Source organism: Leptodactylus fuscus, chromosome 5 (assembly GCF_031893055.1).
Source record: "Leptodactylus fuscus isolate aLepFus1 chromosome 5, aLepFus1.hap2, whole genome shotgun sequence".
Taxonomy (NCBI): Eukaryota; Metazoa; Chordata; class Amphibia; order Anura; family Leptodactylidae; genus Leptodactylus; species Leptodactylus fuscus.
The window spans coordinates 102,012,169-102,034,040 of record NC_134269.1 but is presented as its reverse complement, the minus strand read 5'-3'; the positions used below and the strand labels follow the sequence as shown (position 1 = coordinate 102,034,040).

The 21,872-nt window shown below is 42.8% G+C and overlaps 1 protein-coding gene across 1 annotated transcript; it reads right to left on the bottom strand.

The window, feature by feature from the left end:
- Positions 1-5,511: 5,511 nt before the first annotated feature.
- LOC142203312 (carboxypeptidase A1-like) lies at positions 5,512-21,627 on the bottom strand. The gene is made up of 11 exons (XM_075273918.1): positions 21,563-21,627; positions 20,203-20,284; positions 18,240-18,374; positions 17,178-17,282; positions 15,502-15,603; positions 14,792-14,890; positions 14,408-14,518; positions 12,617-12,707; positions 12,249-12,448; positions 7,873-7,957; positions 5,512-5,747 (listed from the first exon to the last, which is right to left on the bottom strand). The coding sequence occupies exons 1-11, from the start codon at positions 21,625-21,627 to the stop codon at positions 5,560-5,562; spliced, it is 1,263 nt and encodes a 420-aa protein (XP_075130019.1). The 3' UTR covers positions 5,512-5,559.
- Positions 21,628-21,872: the final 245 nt, after the last annotated feature.

The following is a 21,872-nucleotide window of genomic DNA, read 5'->3' as shown; positions in this document are numbered from 1 at the left end:
TTTCTTTGAGGGTTATATGTATTATTTCATACCAGCATACTGCTTAACTAATTATTGATTATATTTATATAATATATATGGGTAACGTTATGTCTATCTGTACCACATTGTCTGTTGTATGCTTTTAATTGTGTTTATGGGTATTTTGCAAGTTTACAATTATGGATTGTGATTACATATTATTATGGATTTGATTTAATACAAGTGTATTTACATTGATTAAGCTCCTGGTGATGCTTTAAAGGGTTCCTATCATTAAAATGCAATTTTTTCTAACATATAGGAATAGCCTTAAGAAAAGCTATTCTTCTCCTACCTTTAGATATCTTCTCTGTGCCACCGTTCAGTAGATATCCGGGTTTTCTTCAGTATGCAAATGAGTTCACTCGCAGCACTGGGGGCGGTCCCCAGCACTCAAACAGCACTGGAGGTGTCCCCAGTGCTGCGAGAGAACTCTCCAGCGATGCCTCTATCTTCTTCTGGAATACCCTCTCCCTGTGTTTTCTTCCGTCCTGGGTTTCAATCTTCTAGGCCTCAGACAGAGCCAACTGTGCATGCTCGTGCCACAAGAAAATTGCCGCTTACACAGTAAGCTGGTGTAAGCGGCCATTGTGTTATATTCTTATTGACTGGACTTCTTTAAAGACAGATCAAGAACCCGTGTTGCTAAAACTTGTCAAAACAATTGTATAGATTTATTATGAGAATGGACACTCATAGAAGTGGTGATATATGAAACAATAAACTTAAGAAGCATTACTACTGCAGTGTGTAGTTCTACTACCTTTTTACCCCTGTAGACAAAGACTAGCCGCACAAAAAAACATAATAAAATGCATCAGAAGTCAAAAAATATCTATACAAACTAAAGAGAACCCAAACAAAATGTTGTGTCAAGGTATCTCCATACCACTGGCCAAAGGATAAGAGGGATTAGATACCCATGTGTATTGCCATGTGTTTTCCAAGTGGAAGGAGGTCTACAGTATATACACACACAAATTATTGAGTTTTGTCAAAGCTTTTTTTGTGGTGAATTACCATTACTCTTTGAGTACCTGACTTTCTAGAGCCAATATGCCTGCTTATGAATACATTGAGAAGACTTTTTTTAAGACTGACTTTCTGTATAACAGTTTTAATTCATATTACTGGAGGCTCCTAATAAATAAGGCACACACCCATGTGCCAGAATTCAAATCTACGTCAATCAGGAACTGGTGTAGAATTTAGGTATAACTTGCGCCAACTTTCTGGCGTGACCTATAGTACATTTCTCAGACTAAGATGTCCTTGCCCTGGCCTGATCTCTGCCCCAATCTGCTTATTAGAGTGCTCAGGTGCAGAAGGAGCTTTTTGGCACATTTATGGCACAAGAAAGGGTTGTGCGCCAAAGATTAGCTAGAAAACTGGCATAGATGTCCCCCATTGACCAAGTCTTCATGGAAGCGCTATTATAAAGGCCTGCTTGTAACTCTGGGCTTGCCAGTGTACCATCTCTCCCAGCATACCTAGTTGCCAGCATACCTTTGGTTCACACTGTGTGATTCTTGACTCTCTATGCTACTGTGTATTTCATGGTGCTGTTGCTCCTGGTCCAGCCCATAGGGCAAGTGCACCTTTCCTTCCTAACGTACACACATGTGGGCCTTTCCAGTCAATTCCAGAAATCCTTGGCCTATTTATTTCTGTTCAGTCCTCAATGTAACCCCCAGACAATTTTGAATCTGATGTGCTAGATTTCTGTGAGGGGTTTGGTCACTATGTTACTGTTGGATTCCTGTTTTTGACCTTGGCCCGTACTTTGACTCATTATTGACGTGACTCATCTTTGACTTTTTATTGATCCTGTTCTGCTGCCTATCTGTGTATGACCTCTGCTTGTGCTCGACTTACAAATCTCAGTTGCCTGCCCTTTGGGCTAGTTTATAGCCTCGATCTCTGGCTGCCTTTCACAAGCCTTTGGTCCATAATCGAAAATTCTTTGCCTGTTCCTCTGGTCCTCTGCATGGCACCTCTCTGGCCTTTGGCCAGCTGCCACTTACACTGTGACCACTCTGAGAGGTGGCAGCCTGGAAGTCTTCCTGTAGCAAAGACCAGATCCCTGTACAGGGTGAAAACTGGGGATGCTACTCAGATAACGTCCATGGGGGTGGCGCAAAGCCAAACCAGACCAGAGACACAGTGGCTCCACATCCAACTGGAATTTTCCTTGTTCTTTTGCTTCTGTTTCTTCTGCGTCTGCTCAGAAGTGCTACTGAAGGGTTCCTGTCCTTGTGTCTTGAGACTCAGCAGATGAAAGTTGAACTTTGAATTTGCTTCTGTCAAGGCTTTCCAGGAATACAGAGTGGTTGAAGCATTTGTGTGTAAAGGTGTTTTCATATCTGGGCAAGTTGTAATTTACAGAATTTGTAGATCATTCCAACTAATCAGACTCCGACCAATCAGGAAAAACAGGAATATTTTCCCCTTTCGAGTGGTGTTTGTATAGTGGTCAAACAGAGCATCCACCATTCCATTCAGAATGGGGAGGGGGAGATCTTAGTTCTTCTGATTGGTGGATGTTGGAGTGATCGGACCACACCATTCTGCAAGTTATGCCCTATACTGTGCATAAGACATAGCTTATCTAGATGGAAAAATCTCATTATCATCACATTACCCCTTCTACTCTGATCAGAGGTCAAGAAAGTATTGTGCTGATGACACTACTTAGGTATCTGTCCCTATGCTGAAGACATATTACTGAAATAAACTACTATAAAAGTATAAAAACAGGCCGCCACTTAAATAGGGAGCCAATGTACAAACAGTAATAAAATACAGAAAAGAGAGTTAGTTCAGGGAGAAAAGTTACAGGAAGGGAGGAACTGGTATAAAGAGCAAGGAAGTGTTTGAGGCGGGAGGAGTGAGAAGGAGAGAAGAAACAGAAGAGAGACAGGAGGGGAAAGTCCAAAGAGAGAGAGAAAAGAAAAGGGGAATGGGGGCAAGGGGTAAAATATAGTCAAGGAGTTCCAGCAACCCTATCAACAGAAGATGAGCTAACTAGCATATAGCCTACCCCACAGGGTCTCTATAGTCTTGTGAGCCCTGGAAAAGAATCCAAGGAGTCCAGGCAACAATAAAGGTCTCATGTGTATTACGGAGATATGCAGTGAGGTCCTCCATGGATATCCTCCACTTTGCGGATCCAGTGAAGGAATGAGGAGGAGAGTGGAAGATTTCCATAGTGCAGGAATTCATGCCCTGACCATATTAAGCAGGTGCTTCAGGCTAGACTTTCAGGAGGCACAAACGGTAGTAGTTGGAAATGTGGAGGGGATGGAAGGCTGGTGTCTGAGTTGAATATGATCTAGTGAACCTTAGAAATCACACGGTGGACCCAGCGCCGCACCTCCCATGAGGCGACCTGAAGCGACCGCTTCAGGCGGCGCTATGCCAGGGCCCCAGGGAGGGTGGCATTTTTGCTTACCTAAGCCAGTCCGGGACAAGCTGTCCTGGACTGGCTTAGCACCGAGCGGTGGTTTGGGGGGGCCACTGGAGCAGCGCTGCAGATCCTCTCCATGCCTGCTCTCTGCCTGCGCTAAGCCCCGCCCCCTTCGCAGGGCCATGCCCCTTTGTGGGGCCACGCCCCCTCCGTTCCACCCCCTCCTCCCGGGGGGGGACGGCTTTCTGTAGTTCGCCTCGGGTGGCGAAAGGTGGACCCCATCCCAAAAGTCCTTCAACCCCGCATATTCCCCAAAAATGTGCAATAATGTCCCCTCCTTCGTGCCACACCGCCAACACCTTGAGGAGGCAGATGGGAAAAAAATTGTGTAATTTACATAGTACCATTTGGTTAACAGTTTGTGTCCTGGCTCTTGGTATTTGGTATTTGCTCAAATGGAGCCCTCGTGGGCAAACTAAAGAATCCTGGAACACTGCGAGTCAGAGAAAACAATATTCAAGTCAGTATCCCATTTGGTCAAGAAGGCAGACTTGTGGCCCAGAGGAGGGGAAATCAGGAGTAGGCAGAAGTCTAAAAGGGAGTGTACAACTGAGTCAGGTCCGGAACAGGATCTCTCAAATTGAACAATCGACCTGTCATATCCCAGGGAGGAAGGCAACGAGGAGAGCAAATTAGTGAATTGAAGGACTCTCCATGGACCTAGTGGGGATAGGTCTGGGGCGGTGAGTAGGACCCCATGGGATAGTCATTGTACAGAAGACCAGAAATGCATGGCCCTTTCTCTTCCAGCCTCACACTACACTTTGAAAGGGCTCGGAGATAGACCTGCTGGGAAGTCCGAGTTACCCACTATAGGGAACATTGGAGATGTAAGGGAGAAACTGAATCTGTAGGAAAAAGCGTCCTACAGGACTGAAGTGTAAGCCCAATTTTAGGGTGGGAATTAAGAGTTGCAGTTTTTAGTAAGTTCACCAGCAGAGAGAGAATCAGATAATAATTATGTACGTAAAGACTAGGGGCCCACTTTGATAGCTTAAACAACTGTGGGCCACTTAGAAATGGCCTGAATTGGCAGTAGACTTTTACATGTACCTGTAAATAAACACACTGCTGCAGCCGGTAACGGGCCCTATTTACTTACCAATCCTGGCAGGTGCTGAGATCGGTAAGTGATGCTGTGGGCGCCACAAACACTATTATTATACTCGAGGGTCTTTTCAAGGGAAGGGGTGTTTTGGTTGTCTGTCTGCCCCTTCCCTGAGCTTGAGGACTGGATTTTTCCCCCCTCTTAGAATTCAGCCTGGCTGAATATAGGGTATCTGTAGTGCTCCTATTAACCCCTTTCCGACGGAATAGGAGCACAGCAGATACCCTATATTCAGTAGACCGGGTACTTTCAGACACAGGGCTACCTAAGGGCAGGTTCACACTAGCGCCCGATCTCCGTTTTGAGGCTTCTGCTGACAGGAGACGGAAACCTGGCATTCAGTGTCTGCCAGTGAGCGCCCGTGAGCGTCTTCTGCTCTCTGCACGTCTGACTTTGTGTCCGGTTAAAAAAACTGCAGAAAACACTCACGGGCGCTCACTTTTCAAACCCATTCAAATGAATGGGTTTGAAAACTGCCTGCCGGTTTCTGTCCCCAGTCCAGTTTCTTGGGCAGGAAACGGAAACCTGGAAAACGGAGATCAGGCGCTGTTGTGAACCCGCCACAATGTGTATGTGTTTCAAAATAATTTTCTACTTCTATATGTATTCTAGGGAAAGGAGTGATTTAGAACTTTTTTTTTTTAAAGCTTATTTTTCACTATTTTATTAGCTCCCCCCCCAGGGGACTTGAACCTGCAATCATTTGATTGCAAGTCCCATAGACGGCAATACAAGTGTATTGCCGTCTATGGGAGGTTCTATATATTACTATTGTGTCTGTCGAGTTGCTTGACTCGAGTATAAGCCGAGGGGGGCTTTTTCATCACAAAAACTGTGCTGAAAAACTCGGCTTATACTCGAGTATGTACGATAATTTATATCTAACTTCTTATATATATGTAAACATAAATATAACTTTCTTTAGTTTTAGTAAGGATCTTTATTGCATTTCAAGGTTTATCATTTAATAGAGGTTATCACGGGTATGCTCAATGAGCTTAGTAAGGGCCAACCAGGTCTCCTCAGCAGTTGGGATAATCTGGTTCGCTGGCAGAGCAAAGCCATAGCGGCCAGTATCACGAAGCTCAAAGGTGTAAGAGTACTTGATGCCCTGGTTGTAGGTCCAGTCAATGGTGCCTCCACTTGCTTGATCTGTAAAGTTAACATTTTCCATGGTTAAAGAAAAGAGATAGAACATTTATTATTTAAAGGTCCATAATATTATTATTAATTTATAATCTTCATGACAATGCAGAACAAGTATAGTTTCCTGATTTCCAGAAATGTCAAGTCTACTGTATTTTACTCATGGGCATTTCTAGGGCCTTAAAAGATCTTGAGCACATGCCTCTAGACTTATATTTCCCCCACCCCCATTATGCCTATATCGGCCCAGACCACAATGAAGACGTCTTACAACCATAACTTTCTTCTGCACATAATCTCCTCACCTTGCTGTTGCCAGTGTACAGTGCCCCCCAACACACACACACACACACACACACACACACACACACACACACACACACACACCATAATAATTACTGCTTTGTGCTCCATAGTAATAATGCCCTACTTTAATACCCACTTAGTGCCCTTGACAAAGTAATAATGTCTCTCTGTGCCCAAAAATTAATTTCCCACCATTGTGCCCTCACTAAAATTAGTAAACATGCAGTACAGATAAATTTACAGCAGTGCCCTCAGAAAATTCAGAGCAACAGGCAAAAGATGGGGGCATAAGTCCTGGACGTCTAGTTCTAACAATGGCCCTGGTGACATTTTTAGTTATTGTTTTGCTCTAAAATATATACTACTGTAAATATGAAATCATATGGGTGTCATAGAGAGGTGCTTCTTATTTACACTAATGCCAATGCTATCTTGTTTTATTTACTAGGATGTATATGTTTTTATATATTAGGGTCATGCACAGATATCATAAGGCCAAATAACAAAAGGTAGTATCCATATTTTTCTTAATTTGGGAATTTTTTTTTTGATAAAAAAAAACCTCACACTTTGCCTCACCCAGGTGCTTTTTTAATATGGTGCTCATTCTGAACACCATATAAGTCAATGAATTTACACTAGACAACTAAGATGAATACAGCTCTCCTATAGAGTTCTGAGTAATAAAATTTGATGCCTAAAGTCACCACTAGGGATAGCTCAGTGCATAGGAATTAATACAGCTGCTATTTAAGTCACACTGTGCCCTCTATAGTAGCGGCTGCAGGAAAATGTGGTGGGTAAATTGTCCCCCCATGAGACCTATAACATCTGCTGTTCTGCCTATACGATATGCACACCACATACCCTGTAGGCTTACTGAACCAATTGGCAGTTATTTGCATCTACCTATTTAAACAGACCAATGTAAAGTGAATGGGGATGAAGGATCCTTAACACATTTGCTCCTCCTCATTTGGCCGCACTAATTATTGTCATTGTACCTTTGAAAACACAGGGTGATATGCTGATGATGATCCTGCAACTCTTATAATATTACATTTGCTCATTGGCCAGCTGATTGACACAAGTAGGCAATGTCATTATTTGGAAGGAGTACTCCTAAGAAGGCTTGTTCCGAATAGTTGCCTTGACCCCAGACTATAATCGGGACTCCAGGGGAAGAGAGTAAACATTATGTTTAAATCGGAACTGATATTTATTGGGGCCTCTTCAGAGGCCATGGGGGGAGCGTAAACATAACAAATAGTGTTATTCACCTCTCATGGGCTCTGTTGCAGGTCACCATCTTCTTTGGGCCTCTCCCGACTTCATGAATGATGTTTTGGGATCTCATCATGATGCAGGAGTGACCCATGTGACTGCTGAGGCCCAATAACAAGCCGATGCCATTTAGGAGGCCGGGAGAGGATGGGGAACTGTGCTGGAGTCCAGGGGAGTTAAGTGAATAACAATAGCAGTTCCTGTTCAGACTTGTTTGGTCCAAACAAAACCACCAGGCAAAGCTCATGAATATTCGTGAGACGATTCTCATGAGGATCACCCAACAAATACTCACCTCCAGTAGACACAAGAGTGCCCCACACAAGTAATCAAATGTATTGGAAGATGCTAAGACAGTCGATTACGAGGCTGGATTATAACGGGGGAAAATGTGCAATTACTTACCATTGAGCCCATTTTCTGCCTCGCGTCTTGGACTATCTACCCCTGCTTACAACCTCACTTACAGTTATATACTTTTGAATCTATGCTTGTTTGATATTTCACAAGTAGTACCAATAATAGATAAACTAATACTTACAGATAGTGGTAATGATACTTCCATATGTATATTTTGTTCCATACAGTGAACTCAATGCATTTATAGCAGCTTTAGCAACACTGTCCTGTGTACAGAAAGGGAAATTTAGATGATAATAGTTAGAGATGAGCGAACAGTGTTCTATCGAACACATGTTCGATCGGATATCAGGGTGTTCGCCATGTTCGAATCGAATCGAACACCACGTGGTAAAGTGCGCCAAAATTCGATTCCCCTCCCACCTTCCCTGGCGCCTTTTTTGCACCAATAACAGCGCAGGGGAGGTGGGACAGGAACTACGACACTGGGGGCATTGAAAAAAATTGGAAAAAGTCATTGGCTGCCGAAATCAGGTGACCTCCATTTTAGACGAATAGTGGATTTCAAATCCGGGTCATATGAGAATGTGAACTTTGTGACTATGAGACAGGGATAGCTGTACAGGCAGGGATAGCTAGGGATAACCTTTATTTAGGGGGGAATGTTATTAAAAATAACTTTTTGGGGCTCTATCGGGTGTGTAATTGTGATTTTTGTGAGATAAACTTTGGCCAGCGCTGATTGGCCGAATTCCGTACTCTGGCCAATCAGTGCTGGCCAATGCATTCTATTAGCTTGATGAAGCAGAGTGTGCACAAGGGTTCAAGCGCACCCTCGGCTCTGATGTAGCAGAGCCGAGGCTGCACAAGGGTTCAAGCGCACCCTCGGCTCTGATGTAGGAGAGCCGAGGGTGCACTTGAACCCTTGTGCACCCTCAGCTCTGCTACATCAGAGCCGAGGGTGCGCTTGAACCCTTGTGCACACTCTGCTTCATCAAGCTAATAGAATGCATTGGCCAGCGCTGATTGGCCAATGTATTCTATTAGCCTGATGAAGTAGAGCTGAATGTGTGTGCTAAGCACACACATTCAGCTCTACTTCATCGGGCTAATAGAATGCATTGGCCAGCGCTGATTGGCCAGAGTACGGAACTCGACCAATCAGCGCTGGCTCTGCTGGAGGAGGCGGAGTCTAAGATCGCTCCACACCAGTCTCCATTCAGGTCCGACCTTAGACTCCGCCTCCTCCGGCAGAGCCAGCGCTGATTGGCCGAAGGCTGGCCAATGCATTCCTATGCGAATGCAGAGACTTAGCAGTGCTGAGTCAGTTTTGCTCAACTACACATCTGATGCACACTCGGCACTGCTACATCAGATGTAGCAATCTGATGTAGCAGAGCCGAGGGTGCACTAGAACCCCTGTGCAAACTCAGTTCACGCTAATAGAATGCATTGGCCAGCGCTGATTGGCCAATGCATTCTATTAGCCCGATGAAGTAGAGCTGAATGTGTGTGCTAAGCACACACATTCAGCACTGCTTCATCACGCCAATACAATGCATTAGCCAGTGCTGATTGGCCAGAGTACGGAATTCGGCCAATCAGCGCTGGCTCTGCTGGAGGAGGCGGAGTCTAAGGTCGGACCTGAATGGAGACTGGTGTGGAGCGATCTTAGACTCCGCCTCCTCCAGCAGAGCCAGCGCTGATTGGTCGAGTTCCGTACTCTGGCCAATCAGCGCTGGCCAATGCATTCTATTAGCCCGATGAAGTAGAGCTGAATGTGTGTGCTTAGCACACACATTCAGCTCTACTTCATCAGGCTAATAGAATACATTGGCCAATCAGCGCTGGCCAATGCATTCTATTAGCTTGATGAAGCAGAGTGTGCACAAGGGTTCAAGCGCACCCTCGGCTCTGATGTAGCAGAGCCGAGGCTGCACAAGGGTTCAAGTGCACCCTCGGCTCTCCTACATCAGAGCCGAGGGTGCGCTTGAACCCTTGTGCAGCCTCGGCTCTGCTACATCAGAGCCGAGGGTGCGCTTGAACCCTTGTGCACACTCTGCTTCATCAAGCTAATAGAATGCATTGGCCAGCACTGATTGGCCAGAGTACGGAATTCGGCCAATCAGCGCTGGCCAATGCATTCTATTAGCCCGATGAAGTAGAGCTGAATGTGTGTGCTAAGCACACACATTCAGCACTGCTTCATCACGCCAATACAATGCATTAGCCAGTGCTGATTGGCCAGAGTACGGAATTCGGCCAATCAGCGCTGGCTCTGCTGGAGGAGGCGGAGTCTAAGATCGCTCCACACCAGTCTCCATTCAGGTCCGACCTTAGACTCCGCCTCCTCCAGCAGAGCCAGCGCTGATTGGCCGAATTCCGTACTCTGGCCAATCAGCACTGGCTAATGCATTGTATTGGCTTGATGAAGCAGTGCTGAATGTGTGTGCTTAGCACACACATTCAGCTCTACTTCATCGGGCTAATAGAATGCATTGGCCAGCGCTGATTGGCCGAATTCCGTACTCTGGCCAATCAGCACTGGCTAATGCATTGTATTGGCTTGATGAAGCAGTGCTGAATGTGTGTGCTTAGCACACACATTCAGCTCTACTTCATCGGGCTAATAGAATGCATTGGCCAATCAGCGCTGGCCAATGCATTCTATTAGCGTGAACTGAGTTTGCACAGGGGTTCTAGTGCACCCTCGGCTCTGCTACATCAGATTGCTACATCTGATGTAGCAGTGCCGAGTGTGCATCAGATGTGTAGTTGAGCAAAACTGACTCAGCACTGCTAAGTCTGCATTCGCATAGGAATGCATTGGCCAGCCTTCGGCCAATCAGCGCTGGCTCTGCCGGAGGAGGCGGAGTCTAAGGTCAGACCTGAATGGAGACTGGTGTGGAGCGATCTTAGACTCCGCCTCCTCCAGCAGAGCCAGCGCTGATTGGCCGAATTCCGTACTCTGGCCAATCAGCACTGGCTAATGCATTGTATTGGCTTGATGAAGCAGTGCTGAATGTGTGTGCTTAGCACACACATTCAGCTCTACTTCATCGGGCTAATAGAATGCATTGGCCAATCAGCGCTGGCCAATGCATTCTATTAGCGTGAACTGAGTTTGCACAGGGGTTCTAGTGCACCCTCGGCTCTGCTACATCAGATTGCTACATCTGATGTAGCAGTGCCGAGTGTGCATCAGATGTGTAGTTGAGCAAAACTGACTCAGCACTGCTAAGTCTGCATTCGCATAGGAATGCATTGGCCAGCCTTCGGCCAATCAGCGCTGGCTCTGCCGGAGGAGGCGGAGTCTAAGGTCGGACCTGAATGGAGACTGGTGTGGAGCGATCTTAGACTCCGCCTCCTCCAGCAGAGCCAGCGCTGATTGGCCGAATTCCGTACTCTGGCCAATCAGCACTGGCTAATGCATTGTATTGGCTTGATGAAGCAGTGCTGAATGTGTGTGCTTAGCACACACATTCAGCTCTACTTCATCGGGCTAATAGAATGCATTGGCCAGCGCTGATTGGCCGAATTCCGTACTCTGGCCAATCAGCACTGGCTAATGCATTGTATTGGCTTGATGAAGCAGTGCTGAATGTGTGTGCTTAGCACACACATTCAGCTCTACTTCATCGGGCTAATAGAATGCATTGGCCAATCAGCGCTGGCCAATGCATTCTATTAGCGTGAACTGAGTTTGCACAGGGGTTCTAGTGCACCCTCGGCTCTGCTACATCAGATTGCTACATCTGATGTAGCAGTGCCGAGTGTGCATCAGATGTGTAGTTGAGCAAAACTGACTCAGCACTGCTAAGTCTGCATTCGCATAGGAATGCATTGGCCAGCCTTCGGCCAATCAGCGCTGGCTCTGCCGGAGGAGGCGGAGTCTAAGGTCGGACCTGAATGGAGACTGGTGTGGAGCTATCTTAGACTCCGCCTCCTCCAGCAGAGCCAGCGCTGATTGGTCGAGTTCCGTACTCTGGCCAATCAGCACTGGCCAATGCATTTCTATGGGGAAAAGTTAGCTTGCGAAAATCGCAAACTGACAGGGATTTCCATGAAATAAAGTGACTTTTATGCCCCCAGACATGCTTCCCCTGCTGTCCCAGTGTCATTCCAGGGTGTTGGTATCATTTCCTGGGGTGTCATAGTGGACTTGGTGACCCTCCAGACACGAATTTGGGTTTCCCCCTTAACGAGTTTATGTTCCCCATAGACTATAATGGGGTTCGAAACCCATTCGAACACTCGAACAGTGAGCGGCTGTTCGAATCGAATTTCGAACCTCGAACATTTTAGTGTTCGCTCATCTCTAATAATAGTACATGTATTAAAAGTAATGACCCCCTCATGCACACATCCAACTGACTTGTCATTCCTGACATCTGCTATCATGGGGGAGTCTGCAGAAGCCCATACACATTAAAATCAGTGGGATTAGCTAACATTAATTTAATATATAGGGATGGCTTAATATTCACATATACTTCTATGCAAACTGTTATTTTCTCACTATAACCAATAATAGAATAAACAGTGTAAAGAATGTACCAATTCAGCATTATCTGGGGTACGAGTAGTGGTGTAACCATATGGATAGAGGAGCATCTGGGAATAGCTGTGGATGGAAACAAATCCCTTGATTTTGCCATGGCTCTTCACAAAGTCGACAATAGCCTTGACCTCTGGCTCAGAGTGGGCAGCACGTCCTCTGTAGGTTTCAGTGCAAGGATTTGAGCTTGATCCACCACCTGGATATCAGTAAAAATCAATTTAAGGCCCTGTTCTCACAGACATTTAGACACGTATACACGTGTTAAAGCGCGGCGCTTCAAAACAGATCCCATTTACATTTGTTCTAGATTTGGGTTTATATTCATTATGATAGCATGTAAAGAATGGGAAAATACAATTGTTACCTCCAAAACCAGCATCCCAGTTTCTATTGGGGTCAGTTCCAACACAGCTAGAGCCACTATTTGGAGATCTGGTCTTACGCCACATACGGTTCTATAATGTAATAATGAGTGAACTGTTATTGAAATCTCTTTATGACTGCTATAAAGTTTGATGATATAAGTAGTTGATAGGTTAACCTTCTTAAGCAGTGAACTCAGGTGCACACCTGCCATGAGTTGACCGGAGGCTGCCACTTCAGGTGGCTTTTTTTTTAATCGTCTTCTACCTATTGGATTATTTCAACAGGTAGTAGCCGATATTTTGGTCACCTATATCTGCTCCTGTCAATTTGACCTCCGATTCTTCTTCCAGAGGGCGCTGCACGTTAAGTTTCAGTATTCTTCTGCACCAGGACATATTGTGTAGTACACCCTGGAGGCCGAGCATCATGACGTTGACATGCCCCATGTTGACCACTGAGGCCCAATCACAGGCATCAATAGTGACCCCTGGAAAATTCAGGTTGAATCTGGTTCGATCCAAAATGGTTTGCTTACCATATCACACATATCACTATGTGGGAGCCAAAAAAATACAGCCGAATATTGTGTGGGGGCTAAAAAGAAGAGGGTAATAATATATGTATGGGCATAAAAAGGACAATATACTATGTGGAACCCCCCCAAAAAGGAGAAGGCAATATCATGTGTTGTGGCCTGAAAAGGAACAATGTATTGTATGAGGGCCAGCAAGGGGGCCAGTAAAGGGGCATTATACTGTTTAGTGGGGCAAGTATAGAGGGTAGTATACTGTAAGGGGGAGCCTATCATGCAATGAAAGATCGCCAGGTAGCTTTTCATTAATATTGTTGAAAGGAATCACATTGCGACTATTAGAGGCCGTTCACATGGAGTAAATGCAAGCTGATTGTGGCAAAATACAGGTGTAAAAAAAAAAACATGTAAAATTTTTTTACATGTGTATTATGCCATAATCAGCTCGTGTTTACTCCGTGTGACCGGCCCCTTAGTGTGCTGAAAACAACTTCCAGAAAATGAACTTGCAAAGATGTCGATGTTTAACTCAAAGTTGCGGTTGTTTCTTTTATAGCTTATTATCTATGCTTATTGTGTGAAGGTAGTAGTAATGTGTAAACACAGATTTTTTTTGTCAGGGAGGAGAGCTTTTCTATAGTTTTCCTCAGGCAGCAGAAAGGTTAGGTTCACCATGCCCATAGTGGCAATATGCATAGGCCCTGCCCAAGATATGTTGCTATCCAACAAGTAACAGTGTTTGCTCTTATTCTTTTTATATTGTTTTCCGAGATGTGCTGTGATTTCCTTTGGCGCTATACTGTGTTTTGCTTTCTTGCAGGTACCTCACATGGAGGTGGAAGATTGTGCAGAAGAATTGAGCCTAGGAAGAATTTATAAAGAAAATCCTGATAACAACCATACACTGGTGGTCTGTTCTGTGTCCCCATGAAGAAGCTACTGCGACACAAGTGTTTGAGGCCTAGTCCATGAACAATGAATTTCTCTTGTAAGTTCAGGATAATCCATGTGAATACCTTGATACTGGTACTGTATGTATGTCAAACCCTGCAAGTTTCTACCTCATCTTGTCAGCTAGTTGCAGTTCCAGTAAATTTGATCTGACTACGCAACATGACTTTTAGTACTATAAACACGAGTCTGTTAGGATATAGTGGTATAAAGGCCATGCTTGCTGGAATAACACCACAATGACATGTAAGATAAGAGGTAATATAACACAGAATAATGCCTTCATTATAACCGAGAAGTAATTACATTGGTGTGGGTATAAACAAACCCATCAGGATTGGTCACAATTTCCAAGAATATGTCCATTCTGTTCAAGGTGGCAGTAAGGGATGGGTCACTTCCATAATCTTTAGCGATCTGTAGACAATAAAATACATGAGATTATTGACATTCTATTGCTGTCTCCCATTTATTTCTTAATCCACTACATTAATACAGACTTTCCCATTTTTCCTAATGCTCTTGTTTTTAATTGTAATGAATGTGTTATACAGTAACTACTGACTATACAGTAGGGAAGGAACTTTCAGGCCATGATTAGAATAATAGTCATAAAAGTCAGACATATATACATACGTACATACTATAACACTTGTTTTCCATCAACTGACTACGGGTGTGATTCCATACCTTGTTAGCAAACCACAAACCACTGGCCTGAGTAACCCACTCACGGGAATGAATTCCAGTGTCAATCCAGAAAGCAGGACGGTTGGCACCAGTACTGAACTAGAAAAGAATATAGAATTATAATAATACATTTTATCTATATAGCGCCAACATATTCCACAGCACTTTACAAATTGTGGGGTTCAAGTACAGACAAAAAGATTAATAGAGTAAGAGAGTACAGAGTAATAGTCAATTCACAGAATGGGACTGAGGGTCCTGCTCGAAAAAGCTTATAATCTATGAGGTAGAGGAGGTGACACAAGAGGCAGTAGGCGCGGATTCAGAGGTAGCATTGCTTATACAGTGGTCCAGCTGATTTAGTGATAGAGGTTACTGTCATTACACATAAATAAAGCTGTATAAGCTGCCACCAATCAGTGTCCTTTAATGTGCTGGTGTTGCCATGGATATGTAACGTTTCAGATTGAGGTCTAAATCTAAGATGTGCAACACAAGAAGAAAGCATAAAAAAAATATTATTATTTATAAAAAAAAAAAATAGTTAGGAGAATAGTTGCCATTGAGTGGATGGGACACATAAATAAAATTGGTCCAGACAGTATAGATATGGAGATAAAAAAAGGTATGCCATATATAAATGTGCTCAACTGTCCAAGATACAAGATCAAATGTATTGATGAAATATCAAAAGCATTTATTATTCTTACCTTTAAAACATTCAGAGGACGACCCTCGTAGCTTTTACCAATCTGAATTTTGCTCACCAGGCCAGGATTTTCAGCCACCAAAGTGTCAATAAAGTTATTGATCTGTAAGCACATGAAATATGAGCATTGCATTGCTGCATAGAATCCATCACACTTAGAAAACTGAATGTACATTGTATCTACTGTATTTCGGTTTCATAGCTGGTAGGGAAATCCTTCCCTGGGCTGCCATAAACACATGCTATTCTTTAAACTATATCGGTCTCTGAAGGACAGCAATACAGTTAAAATATGTGGTAGAGCAGGAATCGAATACTTCTTGCTATGCCATTCTATAAGCCACCAGACACTTCAGGGCTGCTGGTTAATAAGGTGCCGGGACCACAGATAAGATGTCTGCTTCCTGACACAGACAGGCTAAATGAACTCATAGCATTGCTCCTTCTGCACTGAGACGCAGACGAGAGGAGAGGTGCCAGTAACAGAGACCCATTGCAGCAAGAGATAACTTTTATTTTATTTTTTGGGCAGTTCTTATTACATGGGGCATAAAGAGCATGTTAGGGGCATCATAACTATAGAGTAGAGATCATTTATATAAAGGGGCATAGAGAATATAAGAGGCATTATTTATATAAGGGTTTATTGGGGGTATTATGTCTATAGGAACATGCAGAGAAAACATATATAAGGGAGCTTATAGAATAGAAAGGGTCATTATATAAGGGATCATTAGGGGCATTACGACTATAAGGGGAGATCATTTATATAAGGGGCATATAGGGGTATTATTTATTTAAGGTGTCATTGGGGGCATTATGAATATAACTACCATCATATATATAAACTGGCATTAGGAGAGCAGTATTTATCTCAGGGGGAATAATATAAGGGGGCAATTAGGCAGCAATAAATAAACAAGTACTTGGACTTTATTACTGGGGTTTTCCAGCTCATTTTAATTGATGATCAGTCCGTAGGATAGAGATCAGTTGAGTTATAACACTTGGAACACACACTGATCAGCTGTTTGGCACAAATGCAGGCATGGTGACCACTTTACTGTTTATATACACTCTCTGTTTTTATAGTGACCATGTTATATAATTACAGCCTTGTCCTACAATAGTGTATAGGATAAGGCTGTAGTTACATTACATGGCCACTATGAAACGAACAATGCAATGTAGACAGAGAAGGAGTCTCACCGCTTGCACAAGTGCTGTGGTCATCTTCAAACAGCTGATTAGCAAGGGTCCTGGAGTCAGAACCCCACTTTCTTTACAGAGACAAGCCACAGCTGAAAGAAGTGGTTATGGCAGCCCAGTCAGTCAGAGATATCACTTGTAAATCACAAAATGTTTACTGCGTTATATTGTCTGCAGAGCCCAGTGCAGAGCTTGTACTTTCCACCATATGGCGATAACATTGGTATACATGAGCTGGGGGCCCAGGTGGACATATTTGCACCCTGTGCTGAACCCCTAGCTGCATCTCTGTCTGTATCATGTAGTTTATGCTACTTCAACACAAACTATTAAAGTGAAACATATCAGTTATTGGGAATACCATTGTAATCCAGGTATAATTATACAGGTATTGCTTAAATTGACGAGTTTGGTGAATAAAGTGAACATAAGAGCTCTAGTAACATAGTGACGGGTATCATCTCCTACCTCATCAAAGGTGTGGTATGTAGCAAAGTTAAATGTGTTGGTAGAACGGGCATTTTCCATGGCATGTCCAATTTTCATATCTTTCTTTTCTTCATCTAACAATTCCTGTTAAAATTTGGCAAACTTTCTAAATAAACATATTTAACTTTATATATTTACCAAGAAAATTCAGTAATTAAAACATTGCCATCTACTTATCATCTAAACGTCCACTGTTGCACACATTTTAAAACATAAAGCAGTTGTAGTGAATTCACGCCTATAGTTGGATCTTAGGGCTATTCAGAAAAGAAAAAAATTCACTACGACTGGATTCACACCAGCACTTAAACTCCATAAACCCGTTTAAAAATTGTGGAGTGAAAAGCGTTGCATGCAGCGTCTCTCCTCGCATTTTTAATCTTTTTCGGGCGGTAACTGGACAACTAGGTAACTGCTTTTTTAAGTGGATTAGGTTTCTGTTCGAAGGGTCCCCAAGCAGTTGTGAGCCTAACATAAGTAATAGCACCCCTGTGCTGGCCAGTATACAGCTTCAATATTCATCTACACCATATATTGCACCATGTATCAACTTGCTTTTGTACATACAACAAACAAGACATCCAAAGCGTTATATTATTATACAGTCAATTGTTGTTGCTTTATAGATTGTGTGAAACATTACTACTACAACTACTACTAGTGTAAAATACTTCTACCTTCTTGCTTTGCTAATACTATACATGGTTATATCCTGTATCTCTTTGTGCTACCTATTAGGTTTCATTCCTCTATAATAAATTTTTAAAAAATCAGAGCATAGAGGTTTTTTTTTTTAATATAGATTGTGAGCCCCATATAGGAATCACAATGTACATTTTTTTTTTCCTGTCAGTATGGCTTTGTAGAACAGGAGGGAGGAAATCCACGTAAACACAGGGAGAACATGCAAACTCCTTGCAGATGTTATTCCTGGTAGGATTCAAACCCAGGGCTCTAGCGCTGCAAGGCTGAAGTGCTAACCACTGAGGGACCATGTTGCCCCTAGCATAGAAGTTTTCTATGTTGGAAACTAACACCCACCTGCAGGTCTTGGATCATAATATTGTACTGGATATTGTGAAATTCCAGATAGACCTTTACATCTTGAAGACTGAAAAATGGCACACGAATGTCAATAAATGTCTCTGGTTTGGTGGGTTCCCTCCAGAAATCCAGCTGTAAAACAAAACATAAATGTGTTAATTCAATAAGTGTGTAGAAATAGAATGGCAGCATTTGGATTTGGCTCTCACTACACAGCATGCTCAGGCTGTACCTATAGATGAAATACAGTCATATTTAATGTAAAAACCAAAAAGAAACTCTTTGGAAAAAGTGCATTTTATTATGAAAAAAATCAGACAGCACACGGGTCCATTATAGTAAATGGAGCCTTTCACATGTCTGTTGCTTTCATGGACTGAGAGGCACAAATTTTTTAGTGCTGCTGCAATCCACAGCAAAAGAGCACTGCGGGAAAAACGACGTTGGCAACGTATCGCGGTTCTTCCCACAGCGCTTTAGACAGAAAGTTCGCAGAGGTTTCCTGAAGGAGTTTTTATAAGCTTGTTTGTAAGCCATCAGAAGAACACAGATAAAATCTGAGTAGGGTAGAGTTGTCTGGCATACAATTGAAAACTTGCAGGTTGCAGAAGAATGGAGTAAAAATTTTAATTAGACCTACTGGAAGACATTTTTAACACTAAAATGAGTATAGTGCAATAATAAAAATGCATCAAAAGGGGTCCATAGACTTTAACTTATATACATTTGAAAAACATGGGCTGAAATGGATCCCTCGATCCATCCTGTACTGCTATCGATCCATCTCTAACTCCTCCTTCATCTCTAAACTCCTGAAACATTTGGTCTATTCCCATCTAATGCGCTACCTCTCTGCTAACTCTGTTTTCAATCCCTTGCAAATAGGTCTTCGTGCATTTCACTCTACAGAAACAACCAAAAAAAAAGTCTCCAACGATCTCCTGACAGATAAATCTAAAGGGAAACATCAAAAACCCTCATTGTCGCTCTGATTATCTCTCGTCTTCACTATTGCAATTCTCTACTAATTGGGATTCCTGTTACTAAACTCTTCCCTTTACAATCTGCCCTGAATGCAGCCATCAGACTCATCTTTCTGTCAAAATGGTACACAAATGCATCTACCTTGGGACAGTCACTACACTGGTTGCGCATCCACCACAGAATGCAATATAAAATTATCACACTCACCCACAACTCCATCCTTAGTGCTGCGCCTCCCTACATGTTCTCCTTCATCACTGACCTAACCGTCCTCTACGTTGTGCCAATGACCACAGACTTGTAGCCTCTGTTATCCAAATATCCCAGTTCCATCTTCAAGACTTTTCTCGAGCTGCACCAATACTCTGGAATACTTTAACTAGGACATTCAGATTAATACCCAACTAGAGCTTCTTCAAAACTCCTAAAATTACATCTGTTTAGGCAGGCTTATGACATAACCTAATCACATTGCTTTACACCACCACACACTGCACTAACATTTCTTATCCTAAGCTATCCTTCCTACTCTATTGCTCAGAACCTGACCCCTCCATCTAGAAGTTACCTTGCACTCCATGCACTTAGTATCCGTATATTCACAGATACCAGCTGATGACTGGCTCATACAGCATCAGATATATGACCTTACTTATTAATAGATTGCTGGACTATTGTACCAGACAAGCCCTTTTACCTATTGGGTCTTCCTATTTCCTCGTAGATTGTAAGCTCTTGCGAGGGTAGTGCCCTCACTCCTGCTGTTTGAAATATTAATCTCTTTGTCACATTTTAATGACATATAATGTCCATTTAATCTCTGATTTCTGAATGCAGAATATGTTTGTGCTATATAAATAAAGTTATTACTATTAATAATAATAATAATAATAATAATAATAATAATAATAAATAATGATAATAAATACAATTATAAGATTAAGTTGTGCCCTAGAATTTGACAGATTTTTTATACCTGCAGATCTTCAAGATTTTCCAGATCCTTTACCAGGTTCACCTGATTTTCATCGGCTGGGAGAATTCGCAGGACTTGGTGTCTGTAGAGACATTGGGAAATGTCTGTATATTTACATATATATTTTCAATTATGCTGTAAAAATTCTAATTAATACAATTAAGGGACTCTGCTTAAGTGAGTACTCCACTGTTAAAAAGCATTTACTAAGCTAAATGCACCAGAAATCAGGCCCAATTTTCACCAAATACATGCTTTGAGCAAGGTTAATTAATGCATGTGATAATTCAGCAGAAAAGCAGCAAAACAAAACACTGGAGAAAAAAAACTGCGGAAATGCATCGGGTTTTTTGGTCGCAGCGATTATTAAGGAACACTATCTAGCTAGTATTCAGCCCTGCTTGCTACATAATAGTGGTCCATAATTGTCCTCCAACTCAACACTTGAGTCTTAGCAAAAATTTGGACACTGGTAGCAGCAGAATGTGAATATGGACTGAGAGTTTATATTGCCCTCATGCATCACAGACTGGCCTGAATGCAGTAACCAAGTCAGGTATGTCAGTCTTACGTTTAGAATACCATTTAAGCGCTTTTTTGAGTTTTGTTTGAATTTTATCGACTTTACCTAATAAAAGTTAGATTTTATTTACATGTTAGAGCAGTGATTCAGTTCAGTGAACTTTTATAGTTTAAGACTAAGGCCCCACGGGCCGTAATTGCAGCACTAAAGTGCTGCGGAAAGAACTACGCGGCGTGAACGCATTGCAGTTCTTTCCGCAGCGCTTTCAACAGAAAGTTTGCAGTTTTTCTCCGCAGACTTTCTGCTATAATTATATCTATGAGAAAGCTGCTGGCGTTTCTGTAGATATAATTGACATGCTGCGATTTACAAAACCGCAACATTGCGTTTTTTTCCACAAAGTGGGCATGGGATTCGCATGAATCCCATCCCCTTTGCTTACACTGTAAAACGCCATGATTTTTCCCGCAGCGTTTCCGTCTCAGGTAAATCGCGGCGTTTACGTCCCGTGGGGCCCCGGCCTAAAGGTGTCTAAGGCTAAAGCCCCACATTGAGGAAACGCAGCTTTTTTGTTGCAGATTTTGTTGCAGTTTTTTAAGCCAAAGCCAGGAGTAGATTGAGCAGAAGGGAGAAGTATAAGAATTTCTTGTATATTCCCCATTCCTTTTGTAGCCATTCTTGGCTTTGGCTCAAAAAAACGCAGCTAAATTTTCAAAAAAAAAAGCTATTTTTCCGCAACGTGGGGCTTTAGCCTAAAGGTCTATGCTCCAAAAATGCAAAAAGCAATGCCAGAATACTGGTGTATTGACCTAAGCATATGTGGGCCATTCTACTTACCCGCTGTAATTCTCCATTCCGGTGACAGCTGCCACCAAGGCAAGTAGTACCAGGGCACCCTTCATTTTGAAATTACCAGGATGTTAACATGCAAGAAACTTTATATATACTGGTTTGCCTTCATAGACAGTGATCTTACCCTGGGGTTGGCCAGCGTTTCCTGTACACCTGTATAGATTCCCACATATGCCTGATTAATATAGTGGGAATAAACCAGCTGCGTGTTTCATTACTATATTTAACCCCTTAATGACAGCCATATTGCCTTTTACGGTAACTGTCCAGGGGATTTCCTCCTCTGCATGCGCCT